The 22,017-nt window shown below is 41.4% G+C and overlaps 1 protein-coding gene across 2 annotated transcripts in view; it reads left to right on the plus strand.

Moving 5' to 3' along the window:
• The window catches only part of Tek (TEK receptor tyrosine kinase), a 126,721-nt gene extending 107,044 nt beyond the window's left edge, over positions 1-19,677 (plus strand). Inside the window, exons 17-23 of one of the 2 annotated variants that reach the window (NM_001105737.1) lie at positions 1,383-1,573; positions 2,046-2,159; positions 9,199-9,269; positions 10,161-10,201; positions 11,061-11,157; positions 17,872-17,971; positions 18,734-19,676. In NM_001105737.1, coding sequence (NP_001099207.1) covers positions 1,383-1,573; positions 2,046-2,159; positions 9,199-9,269; positions 10,161-10,201; positions 11,061-11,157; positions 17,872-17,971; positions 18,734-18,808 — 689 coding nt within the window. In that variant the 3' untranslated portion in view covers positions 18,809-19,676. Of the gene's footprint in view, positions 1-1,382; positions 1,574-2,045; positions 2,160-9,198; positions 9,270-10,160; positions 10,202-11,060; positions 11,158-17,871; positions 17,972-18,733 lie in introns of both variants that reach the window. The other variant, XM_039110892.2, reaches the window with a different exon arrangement.
• Positions 19,678-22,017: the final 2,340 nt, after the last annotated feature.

The following is a 22,017-nucleotide window of genomic DNA, read 5'->3' on the forward strand; positions in this document are numbered from 1 at the left end:
ACATGGAGAGAGAGGTGGAAGGGAATGGAGAGAGAAGGGACAGGGGAAGGGAGAGCAAGAGGAGAAGATAGTGAGGAGGGGGCAAGCAGAGTTTTTTTTTCTTTCTTTCTTTCTTTTTTTTTTTTATTAACTTGAGTATTTCTTATTTACATTTCGAATGTTATTCCCTTTCCTGGTTTCCGGGCAAACGTCCCCCTAACCCCTCCCCCTGTATATGGGTGTTCCCCTCCCCATCCTCCCCCCATGACCGCCCTCCCCCCAACAATTACGTTCACTTGGGGTTCAGTCTTGGCAGGACCAAGGGCTTCCCCTTCCACTGGAAGCAGACTCTTTTATAGTGAGTCAGGTACAGCTGGCTGTTGCCAGGTAACTGTGGGGAGGAACTGAGAAGGAATTTCAACATATCCAATATAGTAATTGATCTTCTAGCTAGAGCAATAAGACAACTGGAGATCAAGAGGATATAAGTTGGAAAGAAACCTTTGTAGGTGGTATGATAGTATGCACAAGCAACCCCCAAAATGTTACCCAGGAACTTCTACAGCTGACAAACACCTATAGTGAAGTGACTTGATATAAGATTAATTCAAAATAATCAGTGTTCCTCCTATACTCAAATGACAAATGGGCTAAGAAGGAAATCAGGAAAACAACATCCTTTGTAATAGCTGCAAATAATATGAAATATCTTGGGGTAACTTTAACCAAGCAAGGAAAAAATTGTCTGACAAAAACTTTCAGTCTTTAAAGAAAAACATCGAAGAAGATACCAGAAAATCTCAGAAGATGGAATGATCTCCCATGCTCATGGATTGGTAGAATTAACATAGTAAAAATGGCATCCCTACCAAAAGCAATCTACAGATTCAACACATCAGTATTGCCTTTAAAATCCTCATCAAGATTTTAACAATTCTTTGCATTACTTTTTAACAAGGAAAAGAATTTAGGTTAAAACCAAATCAAAGAGACAAACTTCCTTTAGGAACTCTACTGATTTATTTTGTTCTAAACTTCAAGTTTTTGATGTCTTTAAGCAAAATATACTTTATAAAGCTAGATTCCCTAGGCAGTTGTCTAGTGAGTACATGGTTTCATAGTGTACCTTTAGGGAGAAGGGAAGGCAGAGGCATTTAGCCATTCGTCTACTGTGGCTAGAGAGGCAGACCAGAGTAATGTTCCTAGCTTATGTTGGTTTTTTTGATGAATATTGAATGAAATTAAAGGGACTCTGTTGAAGGTGTCCCAGGTAAGAGGATGATTTGATTTCCTTGCCTTAGTGTTATGGAGTTGATAGAGTATTTCAGTAATAGCAGGCGTGTCTTGAACATTCCCCAGCTGTTCAGTCAGGATAAGATGGCTCTCTCATCCCTCCCCTGCAGGCTACTTATACCTGGCTATTGAGTATGCCCCACATGGAAACCTCCTGGACTTTCTGCGTAAGAGCCGAGTGCTAGAGACAGACCCTGCCTTTGCCATCGCCAACAGCACGGCTTCCACACTGTCCTCCCAGCAGCTTCTTCATTTTGCTGCAGATGTGGCCCGGGGGATGGACTACTTGAGCCAAAAACAGGTGTGCTCTTAGAACCTTGCTTTGGACATCTTGCTGTGGCATTCCTTCTGCAGGGCTCTAATGTGTTAGACAGTTTTCCATGATCTCTTCTCTGGCTCCTTTTTAGCCTCCTGAGTTAAGAAACTGATACCATCCACCCCCATAGAAAGAATTCAATCCCCAATACTGACAGGGGACTTAAAAGCATGTGTTTAGTGAGGTGCCCTGAGCTCATCATACTGAGGTTTACCTGCAAATAGCGTCAACAGCAGAGGTTCCTCGTTCCTGTGGGAAGTCCTGTACTTCTCCTCAACCGTAAAATGATTCTTCCAAGATGTGAGAGCCATAGCTCAACAGAAGCTGCTCTGTGAGAGTTGTGGAGAAGTGCTTTAAGGCAGCTGGATTCTGAAGACCTTGTAAAGGCCTGGTGTCATTTCTTGTGTATTCTCTACCAAGTATTATACTGAAGATGCATGATTCTTTAAAATTTTAGTTTATCCACAGGGACCTGGCTGCCAGAAACATTTTAGTTGGCGAAAACTACATAGCCAAAATAGCAGATTTTGGATTGTCACGAGGTCAAGAAGTGTATGTGAAAAAGACAATGGTAAGTTCTAGACACAGGGGACCTCCCTGTCCCACTGGAATGCCATTGCTCTGGGTGACTGACACATCTGGTATGGATGGTGTGTGGCCTGGTTCTCTTTCACATTTGGGCTCCTAACGTTATACTGTTGTCACTGGGGACATACACAGTTGCCCCCACGCCCATCCAGGAGTTTCTTGGTCTTGTTAATAAAACAATTTTAAAGTGGACCCAGAAGGGAACACAAAGATGGGTGTTAGCAGTCACTTGGAAGGTGCTGGAAGGAAGGAAATGAAAAGGAGAGAGAAAGCTACATCTTAATTGAGTACACAAAACACCTTAGAGGTCCCGGTGGACACTCTGAGAAAAAGGGTCAGGTACGCAGAGCTTTGTTTCTTGTGAGTTTTATTGAACAGGGCAGGGCATTGACCTTCTTTAAGGTAACAAAGCTTTTGGGAATTATGTAACACAGCTACCTGTCAGGAAGTGTGTAAACCTTTAATTCATTGGTTAGGCCTGCTGGTCAGCTCAGGGTGGCTCCAGGTAGGCTAGAGCTGAGGAACCAGCTGAGCTGGGGATGACAACTGGCTTCATTCACTATCACCACTTCACCTTCAGCTTTGGCGGTTGTGTAAAGCCCTCCCATTGGTTCATCTTTACCTGGCAATTTGTTGCAGACACTGGCTGGGTCTTCACTACTCACCGAAAGGTGAGTGTGGGCAGTAAGTTACACAGAGCTTAGAGATTTCCTATGTTAGTGCTTGATGTCTGCCTTTCATTAAAAAAAAAAACAACCTTATCTATCAGATGTGTCTCAAAGGAAGCTGACAGAGGCTATTCATATATCTCAAGGGTACTTGGGAAACAGGTGACTGAAGATGACTTTTCCCTCTCAGTCCTGAGCAGCATCCTCCCATCACCATCTTGTTTTGCAAGTAAAGAGGCTTCATCATGTGTAGCTATGCAATTTAAGGAAGCCTAGTGGTCAATGTTTTGTCTGTACCAAATCTAGGCCTGATGAGCTTCCAGTCCCTGCTTCTAAACAACAAACAGGGCAGGGAAACAAAAAAACTTAGGAACCCATGAGGGAAGTGTGCTGTTACTAGCCACTCCTGTAGAGAAGTGTGTAATGTATGAAGGCTTGCCTACTATCCTCTCAGTAGATGTATTCACTCAGCCCAAATCAAAACTAGTTAAACCCACTCTTTCTTAGTGATACCCACTCTGCCAAACAAGATTTTACCTTCAAAGCCAAGATCAGAGTAGAACGGAACCATGTAACCTGGTGCACAGAGAAATCAGATTGATTCTCCTTTGGTGTCTGCCCAGGAATCAAAATGCTTCGAGGAAGCCACGCCCCTGCACACTGGTCACACTGATGACATCATATTCCCTAGGTGGTCAGGCCTTGCTGGTAAACAGGACAGGTGCAAGCTCACGACCATGGCCCCCTTGTCTGACAGCCTTCTTCAGTGGTGTAGCTCTGCCTCTCCCAGCTCTGCCACCTGTCTCTCGGACTCAGCTTTCCTGGGCATTCTCCATTTGTCGTAAGAAGGTCTTTTTGAGCCTGTGTCTCTGGTCTCTTAACAAGGTCCAGGGCTCTGCCTTATCCTCAAATACATGCTTCCTTTTCTTTACAAAATGTTTGTCTCATTTACAGAATAGAAAATACCCAGCATTTCCTGAAAAGGAAGGTGTGCCTACGCAATCATTTTAAGAGATTTTTCTAATCAGTGGCGCCATTGCTCTTTATGCCCACACTCGCACAGTTACAAGCTTAGGCGCTGGAATCAGTTTTAGTCTTCCACTCCTGTTTTGGAGGAGCATGTAGCACAGGGCCTCGCTTATCCCCATCTGGCCCTTTAGTCTTGCCTCAGCACCCTCAGGAGCTGCAGGAGTCTCCCCAAGGATGAGCTTGTGGAGAAAAATTTCTCTCCTAGTCCTGTCAGGTGATTCCCTACTCTCTGCAGTGTTCCTCCCTGAAGAAGGGGGTGGATCCCCACTTACCCCTGATGTACAGCTCCCCAGTTTTTCACACTAGTCCACAGTATCCCCTTCCTTGCCTTTCTCTGATTTGGTGGTTGTGCAATCACAGGCGAGAGGTTTGAAGGATCCAAAGGTTGGGTGATGTTTAGCTTCATGGTCTGAAATTCCATTTCGACCCCTTTCTCAGATCCTCAACGATGGTACTTCTTGGATTGACATTCTACAAAGGGCAACAATTTCTTTCAGAGCCCAGGAGAGAAGGATACTGTTGGGGCAAAGCAATCAGGACTAAATTCTGCCTCCCCAGAGTGGGGTAAAGTGTTTACCAGCAACATAGACTGGGAAGAAAAAGCCAGAGGACAGGATTAGAAAGGAACAGCAAAATTCCACCAGGGGGCAGACTGGCTGCTTTCTCAGGTCAAGTTTTCAAATCAGTGGTTTGTGCCATAAAATCACCAGCAGGCCTTTAAATTTTTTTCTTTTTCTTTTTCTTTTTTCTTTTTTTATTAACTTGAGTATTTCTTATATACATTTCGAGTGTTATTCCCTTTCCCGGTATCCGGGCAAACATCTCCCTCCCCCCTCCCCTTCCTTATGGGTGTTCCCCTCCCCATCCTTCCCCCATTGCCGGCAGGCCTTTAAATTAATAGATGCCAAGTCCCACCTTCTGGACAGTCTGATGCTGATATCCAGGGTTGGGCACTCCTCGTCAGGGAGGTTTTCTTTACTGTGTTTTCTTTAGGGTATATTTAACTTATTCATTGACAATTTTATATCCAACCCAAATCTCCTCTCCTGCCCCACTCTGCACCCCTCAAATGCTTTTTCCTCCCTGTTGCAGTGACTTTTGGCTACACTGCGTTGGCTCCTGGCTGACTGCACGTGTGCACCTACCTAGAAGCTAGCTTTGGATCTGTGAGTGAAAGATACACACACACACACACACACACACACACACACACACACACACATACACTGGCCCATTTTTAAAATGCCTTGGCTACCTCAAAGGCTTAGCCCTCCTTTTTTTTTTTTCCGGAGCTGGGGACCGAACCCAGGGCCTTGCGCTTCCTAGGCAAGCGCTCTACCACTGAGCTAAATCCCCAACCCCAGGCTTAGCTCTCCTAAACCTTCCCTTGCTACCCCAGGCCCAAATGGATAAGTGACCAGAAGTCTCACATGGCTGCCACTCCTGCGATCCATCATTCTACCCTGAGTGATGGTGATTCTCCCATTCTTCTCTGTGTCCTACCCTCACAACTCTTAGTGTCTTGCCCTGTACCCAGCAGTTAACCACTGGCATCTTTATGGATCGATCAAAAACCACTTGGGGGCAAGGACCTTCAGCATCTGGACACACAGATTCCCAATTGAATCAAAGAATTAGAACCAATCTCCAACACCTCCCACCTTTATTTTTTCTCTATTTTTAGAAACAATCCACTAAGTCCACTTAGTGCTGCCTGCATGAACATGCATGTGTAGCCACCCAGCAAACGTGAACAACTTATCAGCATACACTCTGCTAAAGAAAAATGATTGTCCTCCACAGGATGCCATGGACTCCCAATAGCCCCTCAGCTAAAAGTGGAGCTTCTCCCATCCATGCCAGAATACTGACAGGCTTGATTGTGTGTAGACCACTTGCTGGTAATCAGATGCCATGAACTCCTGAGTATAAGGCCTCTATCATGCCTAGAAGACAGCTTTTGACAGAAACACGCCTGTCCTCTGCTTTAAATTCTTCCCATTGTATCTATCTGAGTTCCCTAGGCTTCTGATTTATAAATACCCCAGCCATGAGCTTTTGACGAGATTTACAGTATCAGGCATGAATTTCCTCCTTTTCATAAGACTCAAATCCAATTAGAAAGCAGTCGGTCACCCCCACAGCCCTGCCACTATGGCTTCAAGCAGGATATCTCATTGGATGGTCAGTATTACAGCACATGCAGGCTCTATGACTGGATAAGTCCATTGATGCCTTTCTCTATAATCAGCCTTTGTATTTCCTTTCAGTGCTATGAAAACCAGGCAGTGGGCAAGTTCTCTGCTCAGTTCTAGCTGTATTTCTCTATGTCCTGTAACCAAAATGTGCTGTGTCTTCAGCAATAGGATTTTTTAGTCTAGCTGTCGGGGGCAAGCAAGAACAATGACAACATCCCATGTTATTTTAGGGGTGTCTGGAACTTTTCTGTCCAATGACTCAAAGGGAGGCATCCTATGCTTGTATGAAGATTCTTATTTAATAACCCAGGTCTTCTGGGGAACACATTGTCCAGCCATGAAGGGTGACTCCATTCAAAATCATATATTATGATTTATATATTTAAATTAGCTTGCAAAATAGTGTGTTTCTATAACCATTTTATTTTAGTTAACCTGATCCCATTCCCCCATCTCCCATTTTTCCTTACTCCTTACACTCTGTTTTCTTCCCTTTTGTTTTTATAACCACATGGGTCCAGCTCTGCCTTCCACATCTGAAGGCTTTTTCCTGTCCCACTTGTATGTGCCAGTTTTAGCTTCCTGTCCTAGACAGACATGCCAAATTAAACACACAAATCTAAAAATCCAGAGCTAGGATCCAGGTGTTTATCTTTCTGGGTATATTTTTTCCTCACTCTCATAGGTAATTCCACTGTTGAAAGTATTATTGTAAATTATACTAGGCAATTTAATGTTGACTATTATTAATAGACATCAGCCATCACCTCACTTATTATGAGGCCATTTATAGTAACAGTAGGTTCAGGGGTAATATGTTAAGACTTAGTATTTTCAGCAAAAGGCTTCAGATCAACATAGATATAGCAATTACAACAGTTCAGTGTCCAAGGTCCAGGAACACTTGTGTAGGAGCACAGAGAAAGCTCCCTGAACCAACCCTGAGGGCAGACATGGAGGGTTTCATGGAGGAGGTCAGCTCCTAAGTAACACAGTGAATGTCGAGTGGCTATTGGATATGAAGAAGAACTGCAAGAGCTGGATAATGGGGCCAATATAGAAGTCTGGAATCAACGGAGAACATTAAGACTTTGGGGGACAATATAGTACAACAAGGAAGGTGAGTTCAAGTCCAAAGTTTGAGAAAGCAGCAGGGTCTTGAGGCTCTGTGAACTCTAGTCAGGGGCTTTGAAACTCAGGTGATCTTAGGTCATGAATGCTAATGATTGTATTTTAAAGTAAAGACCCACATCTGTAAACTAGTCATTTTCACCAATCATCCTGTGTAGGGAACAGGCCATTAAAGGGTGTTCACTGAAGAGGATATCATCAGGCAGTGACTGAATCCAGTGACAGGGAGAGTGACAGTGGACGAAGTCCAAAGAAGTCAAATACAGAAAGCATGAATGCACATATGGAGCCTTGGCAGTATGAAGGCCGAAGCTTGTGCGGTTGGGGGAAAGAGACAGTTGATATGACTCTACTTTCCATTCTGTGGCTGATACAACAGTGAGCTAGAGGAACAGGTGGGGGATTTGGGCCCAGATTGACATAGAAAGAAGGAAAGTGTGTGAGGGAGAATGTGAGTGAGTAGGTAGACGGTAGGACCCTCATGAATCTGAGCCTAAAATACAAAATCCCCGTTTGGGATATACTCATTCCACAAAGACTGAGAGAGGTCCACACACATAGAATCACCCTCGAGGCTAGGAAGGGCAGCCTGTTAAAATGCCTGCAAGGGCAGGTTGAGGAAGACCCCTAAAGCCTTTCTGATCTTACAGGCTAAAGCAGCACTGTTGAAAGTTTGAGCATCTCTGGGAGCGGAAGAGGGAGGAAAGGAGGAGTAGATGCCTTTAGTGGTGAGCCATATAATTGCACAGTTGTGTAGGAATCCTCCAAACCATAAAGACTTTGAGGGACGTAGGAGCAAAGGTTCACAATATCCAGGCTACACCTCATTTTACCCAGCCTGGACACAGTATGACTCTAAATGAGCAATTACTTGTAGCCTAAAACATTATTTTCCCCATTGATCAAATGCTTATGGGAACCCAGACATCCCCACCTCTGTTGAAACATCTTTTATTTGCCTGATGTAATTGTCTCCTCTTAGGCTTATGGCCTCTATCCACCCACCTAGGCCTAGTCTTGGAAGCTTCCAGCCTCTGTACAATCTAATCTAGGCCTAGAATGTTTTCTGTGTCTGAGACTTACTGCTGAATAAGTTCACCCTTTCTTGTTCTGATTTCTGGCTGTAGGGTTCAACACAGCTTTTCTGATTCACACTCTTCTCCAAGCTGACTAAGTCAATCTGACTTCTTTCTCTGACTTCATACTTTGCCAATGTGTTCTAATTTTCCAACTCCATCTCTTTCTCTTGTTTGTTCTGTCTTCACCTGTGTCTAGCTTGTTCTATTTCACCTGTCTCTGTACAATAGTCCCTGCAAAACAGCCTCTCCCCTCTCTTTTTGCATTGCCCCCTCAAGTAGCTTCCCTTTTCTCTTTATTCTCATGAGTTTTAGGTATATCCTATTCCAAAAACCTTTTTTTCTGATTCATCACTTTGCCACTCAATTAGACATTAGTTTCAAACATGGGTGCCTCCTTCTACAAACTAACTTTAGCTTCATTGTTTGGGATTAAAGGTGTGTACTAAGGGCATGTCTGTATGCCAGCCAGAGGGAATAAAAATGTGTGCTAAACCTGAGCCTCATCGCAACTAGAAACAGGTTTTTTTTTTCTTTCAGTAAATAACACAATTGTGGTGTTCATGACATGATCAGATATCCTGCAACATACCTCTAAGATGGTTTCTCCAACTCGGCTTTGTCCCCATTGTCCCCTTCTCATGGTACAGCTACACTCTCAGTTTCTGTGCCTGTCCCCAATTTAAAAAACTCATGGGTTCCACTTCAAGCACAAGGTGATCAGGGGAATAGCTGAATGACTATCAAATGTGCACATTAAAATACACAGACTCACATCAGACTCGCTGCGGTAAGCCTTACATTGTTTGCATGTCTGTGGTTGGAAATTCATGAACTGAGGCTTCCTTAGTCTATCATGCCTACCTCTAATTCTAAACACAAAGTCTTCCCTAAGCGACGTCTCACTTTGTCCTCTGTAGGGAAGGCTCCCAGTGCGCTGGATGGCAATTGAGTCTCTGAACTATAGTGTCTATACAACCAACAGTGATGTGTAAGTAAGCACCTTGCCTCTAAGAATTTTTTTTCTTAAAAGAGTATGTATTTGGCAGAAGTACTAAAGAGAAGCAGGGATACCCTACCCTGGGATGTTGTATAGGCAATCTACTGGCCGCTCCCAGGGACCCAGCAGCTGCCTAGGTCGTGATTTTCCACTGCCACTAGGTAGGCCAGGCAGCAGAAAAAAGGAGGAAATAAGCTCAAAGAAAATGAAGCTGCAGAATGGAAGTTTCCAGTGTAAAATTCCAAGTGTCAGGTTTGAAGATGTCGTCTCCCATCACAACTTCAGGTGATGAAGTCATGACTTCTGAAGAGGAAAGGATATAGGGGCCTCCCCATGAGTCCATTCCCTGACCTATCATAGAGGAAGCAGCTCAGAACGGCTGCCACAGCGGTAGGGCCACGCCTTCTTACAGCCTGCAGTGACAAGTCACTTGTACACTCTTGCGGGAGGAGAAAGTAAGGCCAAGAGGGAGGCAACCAGAGTCCTTATTTAGGGAGGAGGAGACTACCATGTCCTTACCGAAGCCAGGTGCATAGCCAGGGTGTGTCTACTTTTGGAGGACTATTCTTAGGGGTCCAGTATCTTCAGTAGTTTTTACTAACCATTCAAGTATCAGATGGCAGAGAAGGGTCTCCTTTCCCAGCTGTGTGGTGTGCAATTCATTGTCTTCCACACCAGCCATGAGTCACCCCCATCCCACCCTCAACCCTGAGGCCCTCTACGAACCTAAGAGGAGCTTATGCTGTGTATCAGGTCTAGAAAGCATATGATTAGCATTTTCTATTTTGACAAAAGGTTTCTTGACAGGGTTTGGGGCGGGTCAGAAAGCCCGAGTGGTTACTCTATTCAGTGATGATTTGTTTCCTGCTGTCCCTCCTGCAGATGGTCCTATGGTGTATTGCTCTGGGAGATCGTTAGCTTAGGTGAGTATTTGATTTCCCCACCAGATGAAACACTGGGCAAAGGGCATAGACTCTCCAGAATCTCCTCATAACCACATTTCTGCAGGACACTCTTTAATTCCTCCAATGCCATCAGCGGTGGGACCTACAAGTAGAAGTGTTTCTGCAGCAGAGCACAGCTGTACACGATTGTTTCCAAACACTGTATATGAACGTCATACTTAGTACTGAGGGCCTCGTGGCTGTGAGCTTCACTTTAAATTGTTCCTGCCTGTGCATGAGGGTCAATGAGCAGTAACAAGTTACCCTTATAACGTTAGATGGATGTTTCAAACCAAGAAAAGTCCCATCCTCAAGACCATTTAATTTCCTGGGCAAAAACACATACCCCAATCAAACGCTTCATGTAGAACATGATAGTGGTATAAATTAATATTTTTAAATTGCAAGTTGCTATATTGAAAAGTAATGAGAGGTATTATATAGGATTTCCTCGGAAGTTTTTCTACAATAGTGGATACCTTTTCTAAGTTAAGCTGCATAGTAACTGTTGTTGATAAAGTAGGAATTGCATAAGTACAGACTTTTAGCATGAAAATATGAAATGTCATTGGTACATGAGATGTGCTCTGTATAGGAGACTCAGGGGAAAGAAGGGATACTGTCAGGAGGGAGGTCTTGGTGGGTCCCTCCACTCATGGAGGGGTAGTATTGTGTTGTGTCCAGTGACTAAGTCCAGTCTGTTACATAGTGAGGTTGTGGAGGGAGGCACTCAGAGTGCTTGCCCTCTATCTTCTCTTTCCTCATTGCTTAGCAGTGGGGCAGGAAACACTGCCTTCTGTGTCAGTGGGACTCACAGACTCTACTTCCTGTGTTCCAGGAGGCACTCCATACTGCGGCATGACATGTGCAGAACTCTATGAGAAGCTGCCCCAGGGCTACAGATTGGAGAAGCCCCTGAACTGTGATGATGAGGTGTAAGTGAGGCCTCGCTGAGGTTACTTCATCTTTCCCTTTCTCCATGTGACTCTAAAGGAGCTGCCATCAGATATGTAGCCCACTCACATTAAGATATCAGACAGGTGAAGGAAAAGGAGATTTCTGCTAGCAGGACTCCTATGTGATGGGAAAGAAGCAGCAACTTTCCCTGCTACTTAATCTAGTAGAGTGATTAAGGCTCTTAAGAAGGGTGGGGTGAGGAAGGACAAGGATAGAAGAGTATAAAATACACAAAATTGTCCATGAAAAATACAGTAGACATTTTGTGAAGGTTGGTGTAGGGATTTTAGAGTCATTCCATTAAGCAACAACTTGTTCACACTTTTGCTTCTTTTGAGATTATTTTTTACAAGGAAGAACAATGTCAGTGGAGACTCCAATGCAGACCTAGCCAGTGGAAGTCCCTAAGTGGCAAAATTTCAAGAGTGCTTGGTGATAGGTTGAACAAACAAGGTATTGTTCAGATTAATAAGAAAGAAGGAGATGCTAATATTTTCCTTGGTACAAAAGACATAAACATTAGCATCTCCATCTTTCTTGAAGTGTGAAGGTTTAAAAAACACAGCTGAATGAAAAAATAAAAATTCAGGCTATAAAACTGGAATTTTATAAAACAGGAATCTTTGAGGAAAGGCCAAAATGAGATAAATCCTGAAATGAAAATGTCAATTATTCAGATGACAACTCAGAGGAGAGCCCTGTCAATAGGTTGGATCAAGTGGAAGAAAGACTGTCAGGTCGTGACAAGGTATAGAACTGGAATCACCCAATCAAAAACATGCTCAGTTTAAAAACAAACAAACCTACAAAACCAACAGCCAAGGAATAGAATGTATGGAGTATATGGAACACTGTAAAGAGACCAAACTGACTAAACCATTGGAATAAGAAGGTAGTGAAGGGACCCAACTTGAAGGCACAGAAAATGCTTTTTAACATAATCAAAGATGAACGTTTACAAAGTCTAAGAAAAAGATGCCTATCATGGTGCAAAAAATAATCATGTAGAACACCAAATAGACAAAACTAAGAAGGAATCCACCCATGTCATATAATAGTCAAAACATTAAATGCACAGAAAAAAGGGGAAAAACCACTGAAAACAGCAAAAAAGAAGATCAATCCACATGTACAGATAGGCTTGTCAGAATAACAGCCATTTTTTTCCCATGGAGACTATGAAAGCCAGAATGAATGGGATGGATATTCTACAAGTTATAAAAGATTCCAGATCCCAGCAGAGACTACTACAGCAGGCAAAACTCTTAGTCAAAATTGAAATAGAAAGAAAAACTTTCCATGCTAAAAATATTTAAAGAATTTATGACTAATCTCTACAGAGTATATTAAAAGAAATACTTAGGTCTGAAAAATGTTAAATCAAAGAGGTATAATAAAACACCAGAAAAGCAACAAAATAACAGGAATTAATAAACATTGTTTAATAATAATTAATATTATCAGTATCAATTCCCTCAATAAAAAACACAGAGTTACAGATTGTGTATAAAAGCAGAATCTAGGGCTGGAATGATGGCTCAGATGTTAAAGAAAAAGACTCAAAACAAAAAGAAAATAGAATCCATCATTTTGCTGTATTCAAGAAACAAATCTCACCACCAACAATAAATACCACCATAGAGTAAAAGGATGAAAAAGAACTTCAAGCAAATATAACTAAGAAACCGTTCTTATCCTAATACAGCAACATACTCTTCAAACCAGCTTAGCTCTGAGCAGGACATTTCACACTCACTAAAGCAGTGGTTCTCAACCTTTGTAATGCTGCAACCCTTCAGTACAGTTCCTCATGTTGAGGTGACCCTAATTATAAAATTATTTACGCTGCTACTTCATAACTGCCATTTTACTGCTGGTATAAATATGTAAATATCTGTGCTTTCTAATAATCTTAGGTGACCCCTGTGAGAGGTTGGTTCTACTGTATCAAAGAAAAACTTACAAAAGGATATGTCCTAAACATACACACATCAAACACAGACGCACCTGATCTTATAAAAGAAATATTACCGGATCTTAACACCACTGATTAACCACAACACAATGATACTGGGTTATTTCAATACTCTACTGCTATCAATAGACAGATTTTTCAGATCTAACATCTGTCTTCAGAAATTCTGAAAATAAGACATCCTAAGTCAAATGGTGTAGGTGCTGCACAAGTTAGGTCAAGGCCATGATTGGACAGTAAAAAATAGGACAAGGACAAAGCTTTTGTAAGGCAGGAGAGAAGGAGAAGGAAGGAGAGTCAAGATGGAGACGGAGAAGGATGACCAAGATCTGGGTGATCTTGAATTGCCAAGGTAGCTGGGATGGATTTCTGTGGGCAAATTTATCTTATCTAGGAGGGCGGTTTACATCCTTATCAACAAGTTGTGAGTTTATTGTGTGGATGTATTGTAGATGAGAATTTAACAGATAAATCTCATTGTTGGGTTACAGTTTGTTGAGTCTTGATTTTAATGGGTTGTTGGGAGTTTATACCATACCTATTAGGGGGCAAATGTTGGGAATGTACACAGAGCAGTGCAGAGAGTTATGAGATGATAGCTGCCTCTGGGACCAGGGGCTGGATGCTAGAATGTGAGCAGAGTCCACAGTAAGAGAGCTGTGCTCGAGATAGGCAGTCTCTGTATGAAACTGGCATGACAGCAACCTGCCTTGGGAACTAGATGGGTGGAGAGATAGTTGCCAGTGTCAGAGAGTACTTGGGGGTCGCATGGAGCTGCTGAGATAAATTGGCTCTCGTTCCAATGGCCGGCTGGAGCTGGAGCTAGGAAGAGCCAGGTACATCCGGGAACTGTTCCACACTTCTTTTTTATTTTTTACCACAACTGAATGGGTCCAGTGGATACCTACAGAACATTCCACTAAAACACTAAAGAATACACATTCTTCTCAGCGGCCCATGGAACTTTCTGGAAATCCTACCACATATTAGAACACAAAGCAAGTCTCACTAAATACAGGAAAACTGAAATCACATCCTGCACTAGCACTAGCAAGAGAAACAATAGCAGAGAAGAGAAACCCTCTTCAAAGGTGCTGGCAAACTGGTAAGTCCTATGTAGAAGGATTGAACTAGATGCTTACCTTTGACCCTGCACTAAACTCAACTCTAAATGAATTAACCGACTTCAACAGAAGACCTGACACCCTTATAGAAGAAAAGTAGGAAATACATTTGAGTTTGTAGGTACAGGAAAGGGCTTTCTGAGCAGGAGTTCAGGACTGCAAGCATTAGGATAAACAACTGATAACTAGGATGTCATAGAGCTAAAATCCTTCTGTACAGAAAAGGACACTACATTTGAGTGAAGAGCTAGCCCAAAGTATGGGGAAAAAAAATCTCAACCAGCTACACATCTGACAAAGGGTTAATTAGCATTTAGAAGATAGAAAGAAAGGAAACACCAAGAATAAAAAAATACCCAATTAAAATTTGGAGTATAGAACTAAACAGAGCATTTTTTTCCTTTTTTAAAAATCTTTATTAACTTGAGTATTTCTTATTTACATTTCGATTGTTATTCCCCTTCCTGGTTTCCCAGCCAACATCCCCCTAACCCCTCCCCCTCCCTTTCTATATAGGCTTCCCCTCCCCCCATTACCATCCTCCCTACAACAATAACATTCACTGGGGGTTCAGTCTTGGCAGGACCAAGGGCTTCCCCTTCTGGTGCTCTTACTAGGCTATTCATTGCTACCTATGAGGTTGGAGTCCAGGGTCAGTCCATGTATAGTCTTTAGGTAGTGACTTAGTCCCTGGAAGCTCTGGTTGCTTGGCATTGTTGTTCGTATGGGGTCTTGAGCCCCTTCAAGCTCTTCCAGTCCTTTCTCTGATTCCTTCAACAGGGGTCCCGTTTTCAGTTCAGTGGTTTGCTGCTGGCATTCGCCTTTGTATTTGCTGTATTCTGGCTATGTCTCTCAGGAGAGATCTACATCCGGTTCCTGTCGGCCTGCACTTCTTTGCTTTATCCATCTTATCTATAAACAGAGCATTTTTAAGAGGTGAAACACAAATGGCTGAGAAATAATTTTTTTTTAATGTTCGGCATCCTTAGATATAGGGAGATGCAAATAAAAACTACTGTGAGAGTTCATCCTACTGTAGAGTCCTAATGTGATCTAGCCAAATGATGATGAATGCCAATGTGGATGTGGCAAAAGCAAGACACTAATTCACTGCTGATGGGAGTACAAAGTGGTGAAGGTTCCTAAAAGAGCAAATCATTGATCTACCATACAATTCATCTCTACTGCATTTGATAAAACCCTGCTATAGCGAAACTTGTTCATCCATGTTCATTCTTGCTCTATTCACAATGGGAACACAGCATATGCCAATAAACTGATGAATCTATAATAAAAATGTATTCATACATGTATGCACTGGAATATTAATCAGATGTTCAGAAAATAAATCATCAAAATCCCAGTGAAATGGATATAACTAAAATCAATCATTCTTAGTGAGGAAACCCTAGCCCAGAAAAAGAAATGCCCCATATTTGTTCTCATTTGTGAATGCTGGCTTTGAATATTCTTGTTTGTGTCTTTCAGTTGGAATACACACAGAAGTCAGAAAATTAGCTAGGAGGTATGGGGGAGTTGGGTTTTCAAGAGGGAAGATAAAACATCGGGAGGCTTTCAAGAGAAGGAAAATAGGACACAGATATAAAGGGGAAAGGGAAGTAATAGAATTGGAAAAGTTAAATGGTGTGAAAGATAGAAGGCAGGGTAAAGGAGGGGACACAGGGAGAGAAATTAATATTAAAGACCTTCTGAAGATATGAAAAACTACTAGTGTAGAAGCTTCCTAAAATTTAAACATATTCATATATGGAGTTTAAATAGAGTTGCCCTAAAATGATGTGACCTTTCCTCTACTAGACATTACAGGTAACAAATACAAAGCCCAATGCTAGGAAAGAGTTGTCTCTTTTAGAGTTGTTTGCCAGTGAGGTCCCAAGGCCCCTCCAGACAATACAGGATACAGTCGTTGTACTGGGTTGCTCTTCAGGACTTGACGGTAAGAGCTGTTGCTGAAGAGATCAGATGTTTCAGTCACAGATCATGGAAAAATCAACTGGTATTGACTGGCTAGCTTTCATAGTGATAAAATATACTACATATACTGCCAGAGAAGAAAAGTAACCGCCAATCTTACCTTGCTGTGGGCCCTGCAAGCTACAATAACAATTAGTGTGCAAGACGTGTCCATGGTTGCATGGACACGTGTCCATGGAGTACCCGACACCTTTATGCCTGGATGTTAGTTAGGTCCACTCCGCAAGATGGAACCCATACGGAAAACCATTATTTGGACAAAGACCTGTAGCTACACAGCTCTGTAAGCTAGGCCTAGGAGAGAACTTACTATTACTCTGCTAAAGGAACATGGTATTAAACCAATTGCTCATTGGTAAACCCATAGATTAATATATCACTCAAATGTTGTTAGAGAAAAGTTGCTTCCTCAGTAGATGATAATTAAATTGGAGACCCACAAACTGACCAAGGTGCACAGAGAGACTATGGAGTGCTCAGCCCTAAATGAGATATCTTTATCATCCTCCTAAGTCTTTGGAGATCATTATGGAAAGGGGGGCAAGTGATTCTAAAGACCAGAGGCAGTGGATGTCTATAAGGAAATTTTATTTTGAAAACAGCAAGGAAATTACACATATGAACTCAAAGCAGTTGGGACAGTGTGCATAAGACCAGCATAGGTTCAAGCTTGACAAAACCCCAGCATTAAAGGCAAATGTAGACATGGAGTTCCACCCCCCCAGATGAAAAACTATTAGTAAAAGATACTTTCCAGAAGAGGTAAAGAGCTTAAGGGTGGGAGCCCTGGTAGGTTGAACATTCTCCAGTGGATGGTTACAGAACTAAGAGTAAAGAGGCAGTAATAACTGGACTTAGCAGGTTTCAAAGATAATAAGGACAATAAGTTGGATATGAGAATAGATCTTGGAGGAGTTGAAATGGGTGAATATGATAAAAATACAATGTATGCAATTCTCAAAAGAATTCACATATACATTTATAATTAAAATAAATATAATTATATTTAAGTATATTGTATATATTATATATTAATTGTACAATCATAATTGTATATTCAAACATATAAATTCTCACTGTTCTGAAATCTGGGAAGTCCAGGATCAAAGTCCCAACAGAATTGGTGCCTGTGAGCTGTTTTCTTGTTCTTAGAATGTCAATAATTGGTCCATTGCACCTGGTTAAAGATGCCATTTGTTTTTAGTGTCAGGACTTCTAAACGTCCCACCTCTGTGAAGTACACATATGGGCATTCCTTAAGGGGAACTAATGTTTTAGAGAGGTAGTATTCCAAAAGAAATGCTGCTATAAACAGGAAACTCAGTTCATTCTGCATGGCTATAATAGTTGAGATCAAAGTTCTAAAAGAGTGGCAACAAGCCTGCACTATACCTACAAATGAAGAAAGGGGATGTGTGTTTGAAGGGCGAGAGGAAGGTACTTTGGAAACTTTCTAGGTAGAGTACATATATTTTATGCCCGACAATGTTGCATTGGTGACTAATTTTGTTTTTCCTTCTGCCTTACGCTTCATTCCTATGGTATACCCAGGCCTAAAGCACACTCAGAGGTAATCCTTACACTCTTTGTGTTCAAAGGTATGATCTAATGAGACAATGCTGGAGGGAGAAGCCTTATGAGAGACCATCATTTGCCCAGATATTGGTGTCCTTAAACAGAATGCTGGAAGAACGAAAGGTGAGCACAATTTGATGCAAGTCCTCTTTCCCTGGGAATCTGTGATGTGCTCAAAGTGATCACTAAAATATCATTGATACAACTCAACAAGTTATTCTAAGAACAGGCTTAAGGGATTATGGGAGCATAGTGGATATGCTCCCCAACTTTGAGAACTTAGGGAAAAATAAGATTTCTGTATAAGACATAGTCACTCATACATACAGTAAAATGTAACCTGCAAGTTCTCTCTTAGAGCTGGAAGCAATCTTATTCATGCGGCCTGTCCCTTTAAATTTATAGATGAAGAAACAAAGAGGTTAAGGGCTTTGGCCAAGAATACGCAAACAACAAAATCTGGCCTATAGTTTACTATTTGGAGGTTATGAAAGTCTATTGAAACATTTTTTTAAAAGTAGCTGCCTGCATCAATTTAGGGGTCAACAGGCAAATAAATCTAGATTAGCAAGGTTATCCATGCAGAGAGAGGGGAAAAATAACTGTGGCCTGGGGAAGGAGCCTACACTAGTTGACCTTTTTATAAGCGGCCAATAAGATACCAAGGGAGGTTAGAAACTAAGGCCAGGGGGTGTAGGGAATTTTATTTAGAAGTCCAGGAATGACATTCACAAGAAAACAAAAACACTGTCACATACAGAGAGAGTGAGTGAGAACAAAAGGTGTCACCCCATCTATGAAAGATAAGGAAGCCAGGACATTAACCTAGCTGCTTCTGGAAGAGACAGAAACAATGTGGTGTATTCTAATCCTTTCTCATTTCAGACATACGTGAACACCACACTTTATGAGAAGTTTACCTACGCAGGAATTGACTGTTCTGCTGAAGAAGCAGCCTAGGGCAGAATCCTTCCTGCATGATTGCCATTTCTCTTCACTGGCACGAGAGCGCCTTGACACCTGTTCTAAGCAAGCAACCCACTGCCAAGAGATGTGATATAGAAGTGTATATATTGTGCTATGTGTTTGGGACCCTCATCATATAGCTCTCATGGATCTGTAGTATGTTCTGACTCTAATATGACTGTATATACTGTTTGGAGTAAGAATGTGCTAAGATCAGAATGCCTGCTTGTGGTTTCATATAATATATTTTTCTAAAAACATGGATTGCCCAGGAAGGTGTGAGTACAAATACTGTAATGCAGAACTTGTTGTCTTAGATATTTTTGATATTTTCCTTCATAACTGAATGTTATAAAAGTGTTTTGCTGTTTATACATAAGATACTGTTCATTAACCATTCCCTTGACAGCACAGGAAGAAAAGCGAGGGAACTGTACGAATTGTGTTAGAATGTGGGTTACTACACAAGAGCAGCAGGGAAGAGGGTCTCTCAATTCTGCTCCTCACCTACAGAAGACAGTTTGTCCTGTGTTTCTACAGCATCCAAATCATTCCAAAATGTTAACATCTAAAAAATTTCTGAGAGATATAAGGTCAAAAAACAAATTGGTGGGACTTACATTTTGTTTCTCTAGTAATCTGTTGTATATTTTAAGAAGTAAAACTAGGAATTTAGGAGCAACGTGTGACATTTGTGACATGGAGTTACCATCCCCACATGTATCGCACACTGTCATATTCCCACATGTATCACACAGTGTAAAAGTTTGTAGTTTTGATCACTTGTGAATTTATTGTTGATGCGGTAGCCACCCACTGCAATGGTTCCTCCTGTAGATGAATAAATGTCTTGTCTACCCACATTCTGTCCAGGAGTGTATCTCATAAAAATAGACGAAGATGTCTTAAGATGCATGGAGTTGGTGAGTACCTACCCACGGCAGGAAAGCAAGGAACACAAGACTGGTAAGCTCTGTAGCTCTACCTCTTAATTTATTGTCTTACCTCAGGGGAGCAGACTTCCAACTGCATCCACTCAGCCCTAGCTTCACTCATAGGAGAGAAAGAAGTTGAACACAGCAGGCATCAAAGACCCCAGCAACTTTCTCCAGCATAGTAGATGTTCACGTGTTAGCTGTTGAGAATCCCTGTGGTTTTCCTCAGTACCAACCTCAGTTGAGAGAATAATGCCAACAGAACACATACACACACAAATCACACACATACACACACACACCACGGGATGAAACAGAAAAGGGCTACACCAGACCTTTATTTTTGCTTTCAACTTTTTGTAGCTTTTTAGACAAAAGTCTTCTAAGAAAGAAAAAAAATTATCTCATAGAAAAATGTTACATAGAAGGGAGTTGCAACAGAATGTAGATTATAATAAATTCAAAGCCGTGTTTCATTCTATAAGCTTATAGAAATTCAATAGTTTTACATGGCCTAGCTTCATCATAGTGCGCACGTGTGGTCTCATCCTTGGACCTGACCTAGAATGAATGTTTATCTTGATCATTAATGTTTTCCAAGCCTGTTTTCTCTTTCCAGTGCAAAGGTTTACAGAGCACTATTTGCAGCTTTTATTCTACAGGGGGCTTGAGATTACTTATATCAATTTAGAAGTTCTATAAAATCATTATCAGGAATTATGAAATCTTCAATTCATCTGTACAGCATTACTACAAGAACGTATATCTTCATATTGATTCTGCAGAAAATCTGCCCAGTAGGGTTGGTACACACCCAGGAAATCATTAAGCTATTTAATAGTGCGTATCCACAGTGAGAAGAAATCCTGGACAACGTCTCTGGGGCCTTTGGCTTTCACAGTGCAACCACTGCAGCCATGCAAAAGGGTGGGGCATCACCGGAAAACTCACACACTCGCCATAGCCTTTTCTTGATGGCGTCTGTCAGAAGCGCAAGCCAAGGACTTCAAAATAGCTATTATGAGTATGTTCAAGGACCTTAAAGAGGATATGAATAAACCTTTTAATGAAATCTGTGAAAACACAAACAGTGGAATAAAACGATGAACAGTTCAAGGCATGAAAGTAGAAGTGAAATCACTAAAGAAAACTCAAATTGAGATAAAAATGGAAATAAAAATTTGAGGAGGTCAACAAAAACCTCAGAGGAAAGCTTTACCAACACAAGAGATGGAAGAATTTCAGGCGCTGAAGACAAGAGAAATGAAATGGATACCTTAGTCAAAGAAAATGTTAAGTCTAAAACATCTAGGCCCCAAACTCTCAGGAAATACGGGACATTATGAAAAGACATAATATACAAATAATAGGAATATAAGAAAGAAAAAAACACTGGTCAAGGTCCAGAAAATATTTTCAGCAAAATCACAGAATCAAATTTTTCTAACTTGAAGAAGGGGGTGCCTATCAAGGTACAAGAAGCATGCAGGACACAAAATAATCTGGACCTGAAAAGAAATTCCTCATGACACAGACTAATCAAAACATTCAACATGGAGAACAAAGGAAGAACTATTAAAACTGCAAGGGAAAAGACCAAGTAGCGTATGAAGGCAGACCTAGAATAACACCTGCGTTCTCAGTGGAGACTCCACAAGCCAGGAGGCCCTGGATAGATGCTCTACAAACTTTAAGAGACCACAGATGCCAGCCCAGACTACCATAGCAGCAGTACTTTTTAGTCAAAATAGACTGAGAAAGAAAAAAATTCATTAAATGAAAATTGAAGCAATTTCTATCAATCCAACTCCATAGAAGGCACTAACTAGACAGAAAACTTCACCCTAAAGAGGCTAACCACAACCCATGAAAATACAATGAATGAATAAACTCAGACAAGAAAAAAAGAGGGTGAAAAAGACCCACACTGTAACAAAATAATAAGAATCAACGAACTGTTCATTGATACTCTCAGTGGTCTCAATTTCCAAACAAGAAGATAGGCTAACAAATTTAATTTAAAAGCAGGATCCGTCCTTCTGCTGCATCCAAGAAGCAAACCTTAATATCAAGAATAAACATCATCTCAGGATAAAAAGTTTGGTCCAAGCAAAGGGATCAAGGAAGCAAATCACTGAGACCATTTTAATACCTGACAAGAAAGTCTTCAAACCAAAATTAATTAGAAGAGATAGAAGAGGATACCACATACTCAAAGGAAATATACACAAAGAGCATACTGTGATCTAAACATTTATGTCCACCAGT

This window comes from Rattus norvegicus, chromosome 5, assembly GCF_036323735.1.
Source record: "Rattus norvegicus strain BN/NHsdMcwi chromosome 5, GRCr8, whole genome shotgun sequence".
In the NCBI taxonomy this organism is placed as follows: Eukaryota; Metazoa; Chordata; class Mammalia; order Rodentia; family Muridae; genus Rattus; species Rattus norvegicus.